Raw genomic sequence first — 7,281 nt, forward strand, 5'->3', positions numbered from 1 at the left:
CGGTGTGAGATGAACGCGCAGGGAGGAAACGTTTGTTTAGTAGGAGTTCAGAGGCCGCACAGATATGACCAGCAGCCAGTTTCACAAACACCTTGATGTCCTGCAGCTCGAAGTTGGTGGGAGAACACTCATGCCAGACCAGGCAGGGGTAGGAGTATAAACACACTTTAACCGGGTCGGCGTGGAGGAGGAGAGCGTCACGTTCAGCTGGTGGAGCAACAAGCACAAACTCAGGGATATGTCCAGTAACACCGGGAGAGGTAAATACTGAGATGTGTTCTTCTATGAAGACCGTGGATTATCTATCTATCTATCTATCTATCTATCTATCTATCTATCTATCTATCTATCTATCTATCTATCTATCTATCTATCTATCTATCTATCTATCTATCTATCTATCTATTAACCCATGCTTTGTTTTTCTGTGTGTGCGTGGTGTCAGTGCGCCGTGCGCGTTCACGCACTACCCCCCTGTCCGCCTCGGGGCCGCTCCGCTTTAATATCCTGCAGGTTGATGAAGCTTGGCAGGGAGATTTTTTTCCACACTCGGCTGGCAGCGTTAATAGAGGCTGCCCTCCCTCCATGCCTCGGCCTCGTCCGGCCGCTGTTTGATGTGGAAATGAAAGCTGGGGGGGAAAAGAGAAAAGGCTGAGAGAAACGAGCGACTCAATGGGGTTAAATTAAAAGCAATGGTGTTCTTGCAGAGTCACCACCGTGCAAGCCTTTAGAGAAGACATGGAGGATATGCCGGGGCGAAGCAGGGGAGCACTTTGTGCCTAATTTGTAGTAAATGCGCGCAGAAAATCAGCTTCATGTGCATTAAAAATGAAAAAAAAAATCACGTTATTGTAGAACACCAGTCACATTTCTGTAGTGTAAAAAATACATATACATATTTTTTATATGTGCCAGAGAACAGATATTAAACTTTAATAATTCATGTGAACAGATGCTTCTCAAAAACAGGCTGGAAACGCATAAAATAATAAAAACTGAGTATAGACAATCCGATTTTTTTTCTTTTTTTTACTTGAACTTCACAGTTTAAAATGTTACCCCACCCCCACCCCCCTCCACCTCGCCCCTTCACTGAGTGACATGTTCTCCTGAAATGTAAAATAACATTAGTCACTGTCACTGAAGCCAACTGAGCCTCAAATTAGCGGCCTATAAATGGGAACTGTGAGGAGAAAAGCCTGAAGGTGTTATTTATAAGGAGGCGATTAGCCAGTGGGATCATCAAAGAACCATTAGTTTTTCCAGAATGCGCATTTCTGTTTGTTGCCAGTGTTAAACACAAAAGCAATTTCACACCCAAAATAACTGAAGTTTTGATCAATATCAGCTTTTTTCCTATTTATAAAACTTTTAAACACACAAAAAGCTTCCAGAAAAGACTGACGCTAACCACATCCAAGTATCAAAAGGTCTCACTAACCTCCACGACTCACTGCCATCTTGTTTATTATCTAAATCTAAAACATCAGTCTTGCTTTAGGGATAAATTCTGTTTACTTTAGATAAATTAAATATGCCCGGTTCTGCAAAATATAGCACTAATATGTAATCATTAGTATTTTTTTTTATTTCTTTTAATTATTTTTATGTTATATTTTAAATAAAATATAAATAGATTAAAACACTGAGTAAAGTTCTGGTATGAATCTGTAAAATCTGTGTGTGTGAACTTTTAGATCATTTCTTTCCATGCAAACAGCTTTTATAGAGTTAACCTGGATAAATGATGTGTGAATCAGCAGGTGTGATTGAATCAACATGCATGTGTGCGTGTGTGCAGACAGGTGCACGTGAGTTCCATGACATTTATAAGTGTTCATCCCCCCTCCTCCCCCAGGTCATGGGGGTCTTAACCAACTAGGTGGAATGTTTGTTAATGGACGCCCGCTTCCGGAGGTGATCCGGCAACGCATTGTGGACATGGCCCATCAGGGGGTTCGGCCTTGTGACATCTCCCGGCAGCTTCGAGTCAGCCACGGCTGCGTCAGCAAGATCCTGGGACGGTGAGTCCTCAACTTCCTGTTAATTGTTCCTGTTAATGAGAGTCTCGAGAGCTGAGAGGTTGCTTAATCATCAGGAGCACTTTTATGTCCCGTCTAAACTTTCCACTTACAAAATCATCTTTCCCTTCCAGCTACTATGAAACAGGCAGCATCAAGCCCGGTGTGATTGGCGGCTCCAAGCCCAAAGTGGCCACTCCTAAGGTTGTGGAGAAGATCGCTGAGTACAAGAGGCAGAATCCCACCATGTTCGCCTGGGAAATCAGAGACCGGCTGCTGGCGGAGGGAGTGTGTGACAGTGACACAGTGCCCAGCGTGAGCTCCATTAACAGGTGCCAAACTGAATTATGAATGAAATCGTGTAAGCCGGGGTTCAGGTGGTTAAGCAGCATTTAGCTGTGACTGGCTGAGTTCGGCTGAGCTGAATGGCTGAGACTGAGTGTGCTGCCTTTGTTTTGCCTTTGTGTGTGTGTGTGTGGTATAATTAGTGGGAATGCTTTAATCCATTAAAAATTGTTGTTTTTGTTCCAGAATAATCCGAACGAAGGTCCAGCAGCCGTTTAACCTTCCTCTGGATGGAAAAGGCCTGAGTCCAGGGCAAACTTTGAGTAAGTCTGCACCACTTATGAACACATGCACGACAACAAGGGATGCAGGAAAGGATTAGGATTAAATACATTGCTCTGCGAGATTAAACTCGGGCCTCTCGTCACATCAGCAGCAAAGAGCTGCGCAGTATCGTTGTCTCAGATCTGTCTTTGTTGTTCTCTCTTTCTCTCGCTCTCAGTCCCCAGTTCTGCGGTCACCCCTCCAGAATCCCCGCAGTCGGACTCTCTGGGTTCAACTTACTCCATCAGTGGCTTGCTGGGTATTCCTCAACCCAACGGCGAAGGCAAAAGGAGCCACGATGACAGTAAGAAATCAATCTAGCAAACAAAACACCGCAATCTGAAGCTTATTCATAAGAAAGACTGGGTTACTGCCCACTATCCTTAACAATACTGAGAAAACAAAGGCAAATATGGCTGGAAAAACTTGTTTCTAGGTCTTCTGCAGGCATGCACTCTAAAACTTTTAAAGATGAAAACAAGTATGGCTCTCCCAGCTGCTTTATTTAATCATTAATCTGACCTTGTTTCCTGTAAGAACACTTTCCTGTTGCAAGGGTAAAACAGGCCAAAAGTTGTCCCTCGAACGGAAATTCAGCTTTACTTTATTAAGGTTTGCAAGGTCCTGTGCACGACAGGGCACGCTTAACACCAATCACTGTGACACAGCAGCTTCTGTCCTGTTCTTCAGCATTTAGACAGATCTCAGTTTTTCCTCCAATAACTAAAAAGCTGACGTCTGTCAGGGACGCAGGCAATCAAGTCGTTGATATCAGTGTAATCATTTGTTAGCGGTGATTTATGGCCTGCTTTAGTTTTATTAATGTTGTGATTTCTAATAAATTCAAAGAAGTAGTAAGAGAGCGCAAACTTGGGATGGAGCTCTGAGGGACGCAGATGGCCACAAAGAACTACAAACCAGTTAATTAAGATTAGAGCCACTTAGGAACTGTGCCAAAGAGACAAGCTCTTTAGCTCTTTAGTTTTCAAATAATTGAAGGGGCCAAAATCTTCTCAGAGGACATTTAAAGACCTTCAGGATAAAATTACTGTTTGCCAGTTTAACACGAAGCTTTCCTCCTCCTCTATCCTCCTCGTTGCCTCTCACAGGTGATCAGGAGAGCTGTCGGCACAGCGTGGACTCTCAGGGCAGCGGAGGCATCCCGAGGAAACAGATGAGAGTGGAACACTTCCCCCCCGCCTCGCAACATCTGGACTGCGGCTTCGATCGTCATCACTATCCTCCGGATTCATTCGGATCAGCAGCAAACAGCAAAACCGAGCAGGTACCGACTGTTTGGACTGAAAAGCCTCATTTCATTTTTTTACTTGTACACTTGTAACAGCAGCCTTTATCATCCTCAGACTCTGTACCCGCTGTCCCTCATCAACGGTAGCCTAGACGAAGCCAAGACCAGCCTCTCATCATCCAGCTCTGCCATTGGACGAAATCTGTCGGCACACCAGAGCTACACCATGGTGACTGGTGAGACTCTTAATGCTGGATTATGCTCTTTAACCTCCATTAACCACAGGGCCCAGAACCCTCCACATGCTGCCGCTCACTCTTTGTTCAGTTTTGGCATTTCACACAGTTCTTTTAGTCCTGCGTGTTTTTTCTTTTTTCACTTCCACCCATGTTCACCATTTGTTTTTGCTTTGTTTTGTTTTTTTATTTCCTTACCCACGCGCTGCACACTGGCTCTCGCCACCTCAGAGCCCGTACAGACCCTGCCACTTTGTCTAAAACAGGAAATGTCCCCAGAAGTGACCAGCACAACCCCCTCCCCAAACATGGCAGCCTGTAACCTGGCTTTTGTGGAGCTGCACGCGCTGCAGAAACCCATTTCTGTCAGCGGCAGCAGCTGCAGCGGCAGCAGCAGCAGCAGTTCCAACCATTTCCCCAACGCCTTCAACTCATTCTCCCATCATGCACCAGTGTATGGGCAATTCAGCAGTCAGTCTGTCATCTCAGGTAACGCAGCCATCCATCTCATCTCTGTTTACTTTTTGCTCATTCGTTTATTTTTCGGCATTTGAATGCTGCAGAAAGTTAAATGATAAACTGATCCTATCGTTTCAGCTTCAATTCAGTCTTTGCATCTTACACGTTTGTCCAGCACAAAACACCAATCTAAACATCCACCTCGGTGTTAAAGATGTGCGGCTTTTTTGTTTGCTTTCAGGGCGCGACATGGTGAGCTCCACCCTCCCTGGCTACCCACCTCACATCCCCTCCCCTGCTCAGACGGGATACTCTTCCTCTGCAATCACGGGAATGGTAGCAGGTAAGGAGCTGACCCGAAGGAATACGTTTTTGTTTTAAAAATGGAAAAATGGAAAGACAAGTAGAAAGAAAGAGAGAGAAAGAGGAGGAAGGAAAGGAAACAGAAAGAAGGAGCAGGGCAGGATGGCGGCTTGTAGATTAACCAGGAGACGGGCTGAGTTAATGAGTAGTCTTGCCAGGGTGAACGAGCGCAGGGGTGCACGTGAGCCCGATGGGGAGGGGTACAGGGAACTGGCTGGGGTTCCACCCTGCTGCCCACACCCCCTCACCCAGACACCTCTTACCACACATCGCCATGGGAACCAGGGGGCCCAGGAGGGAGATGCAATGGTTGTGGGTGGATGGGGCGTAAAGCTGGGAAGAGTAGAAGGTTTTTTTGTTGTTGTTTTTTACAGGGTGTGTGTGTGTGTGTGTGTGTGTGTGTCAAGATGCCTGCATGTGAGCATAGAGAGAGAGAGAGAGAGAGTGTGTATGTGCATGTATGTGTGCGATCTGCCTTTTTTTTTTTTTATTTGAAGTCTGCCCTCCGAAGCGCGAAATGAGAGGGTCTGATTTATTATTTTTTTCTGGTGGGCTCGCTGTGAGGAAGCGTTGATACACAATTACCGAGTAGGGGGGGGGCAGAAAAGGAGGAGGAGGTGGGGAGCTCAGGGATTCATTCCAGCCAACATAATTACCAATTAGATATTGGAATGTTTAAAAAAAAAAAGAAGAAGAAGAAGAAAAGAAAAATGAAAGAAAGAGGAGTTGCCAGACAGGAAGTGCAGGATGGAGAGAGGAGGAGGACATTTCAGAGGGCAGAGGCTGAACGATGGAAGGGGCCTAAGCGCTGGAGAAAGAGGGCGTAAAGGCTAGCTGTGTGCACGCACCACTGGGCCGAGGGATTTTACCCTCAGCCATCCACCTGCACCACAGATTAATGGTTTACAGGCCGCACTAACTGTCGGTGAATTATGAGCTAAGGCTGAACAGATGCTGGCACTCAGACAAACAACCTGCCGAGCTCCTTGCAATGCTCCAGCTTTGCATTTTAATAAAAAACGTCTCCTCGCGTGTTTCAGCTCGGAGCGTTTGGACTGTTTGCTCAACTTTATTTTTAAAATGTTCTTTTCCTTCTCTGCAGCAGGTGCAGACTACTCGGGTCAGTCCTACAGCCACTCGCCCTACACCTCGTACAGCGAAGCCTGGAGGTTCACCAACTCCAGCTTGCTGGGTGAGTAACTGAGCACACGTAAGCCCAACCCCGTGCATATTTGTTACTAAGGCGGCGAACGTGTCCCCTGCGGAGCTTCTCCAGAATTCACAAACGGTTTACGAGAATTTTCTCTCTGACCTTATGATTCAGAAACATTTCACTCTGACTAGAATTTAATAGACGGCCTACCAGGAAGTGGCGCGCGTGACACCTAATGCACTTTTTGACCCCCCTACCTTTCTTTAACATATTCATTTATCTTGGTAAAAATTTTGCTGTATTAAAAGCCACATCTGGGCTGCAGACAAAACAATATAACATCAGACAACTGGTAAAACAACTTTTCATTAACTAATGAGCAAAAAGTCATCTAAACCTTTAACATTTCCATTTCTCGACACTGAAATGTACAGTAGCTTGAAATGTATTCATTTTTACCTCAAAGACAGCAGTGTATGCAGTATTGTTGTATTGTTACTGCAGTTTTGTGGAGTGCAGGCAGGCATCTTGTAGTCTAATTGCTGGAGAAACTCGCTTTGTATTCTCATCTCATCACCAAATTTTATTAATTGACAGAGAGGTGGAGGTTTGATGGCTGATTTTCTGCTTGAAACATACCCCAGCATCACTCATGCTTTTAGGGTTTCCGGGTCCCTCATTACGTGCAGGTCGCGATGGGCCTTCAGCCTCAAAACACTCAGAGCCAAAGCTGTGACCACCAGCATCATCCAGCTCCATCTGTGTCTCCCCCCGCAGGCTCGCCCTATTACTACAGCTCGGCCTCCCGCACGGGCCCGCCATCTGCAGCCGCCTACGACCACCTCTAGTCCTCGCTGCTCGCCTCAGTCCTGATGGGCCTCCACGCCACGGTAAAGACTGGAGACCTTACCATCAGCTGATCTGATGTGGACCGAGACACGCAGCTCTAAACTGGAAGTGAACTCGAGACTTCTACTGATGACCCAGCAACACATTTTTTCTCTCCTTCTCGTCCTCTCATGGTCATCCTAAGCCTGCTCCTGTATTTATTTGCAGTCACAGACAGCGTTTCCCAGGGTAGCTGTGACTCATGCACGTTTACACATTGCTAACCACGACCTCCTCCAGGGCTTGTTTCCACAGACTCCATGGGAGCATATTTTCAGTATGAATCCATTCAGCGCTGTTTTG

The 7,281-nt window shown here is 46.0% G+C and overlaps 1 protein-coding gene across 1 annotated transcript; it reads left to right on the forward strand.

The window, feature by feature from the left end:
• Window positions 1–238: 238 nt before the first annotated feature.
• Window positions 239–6,938, forward strand: pax8 (paired box 8). Its single transcript, XM_085358292.1, has 11 exons — window positions 239–260; window positions 1,859–2,024; window positions 2,156–2,353; window positions 2,553–2,629; window positions 2,809–2,934; window positions 3,740–3,915; window positions 3,995–4,115; window positions 4,347–4,604; window positions 4,816–4,917; window positions 6,040–6,129; window positions 6,868–6,938. The coding sequence occupies exons 1-11, from the start codon at window positions 239–241 to the stop codon at window positions 6,936–6,938; spliced, it is 1,407 nt and encodes a 468-aa protein (XP_085214418.1).
• Window positions 6,939–7,281: the final 343 nt, after the last annotated feature.

Source organism: Diplotaxodon limnothrissa, linkage group LG7 (genome assembly GCF_057381915.1).
Source record: "Diplotaxodon limnothrissa isolate DT_005_m linkage group LG7, D_limnothrissa_male_GT1.1, whole genome shotgun sequence".
NCBI lineage: Eukaryota > Metazoa > Chordata > Actinopteri > Cichliformes > Cichlidae > Diplotaxodon > Diplotaxodon limnothrissa.

Bases quoted from the DNA above. Each gene is read 5' to 3' on its own strand.
- pax8 (XM_085358292.1), top strand. From the start codon at position 239: ATGTCCAGTAACACCGGGAGAG. The intron at 261-1,858 runs GTAAATACTGAG...CTCCTCCCCCAG, and splicing joins GTCCAGTAACACCGGGAGAG to GTCATGGGGGTCTTAACCAA. The intron at 2,630-2,808 runs GTAAGTCTGCAC...TCTCGCTCTCAG, and splicing joins GAGTCCAGGGCAAACTTTGA to TCCCCAGTTCTGCGGTCACC.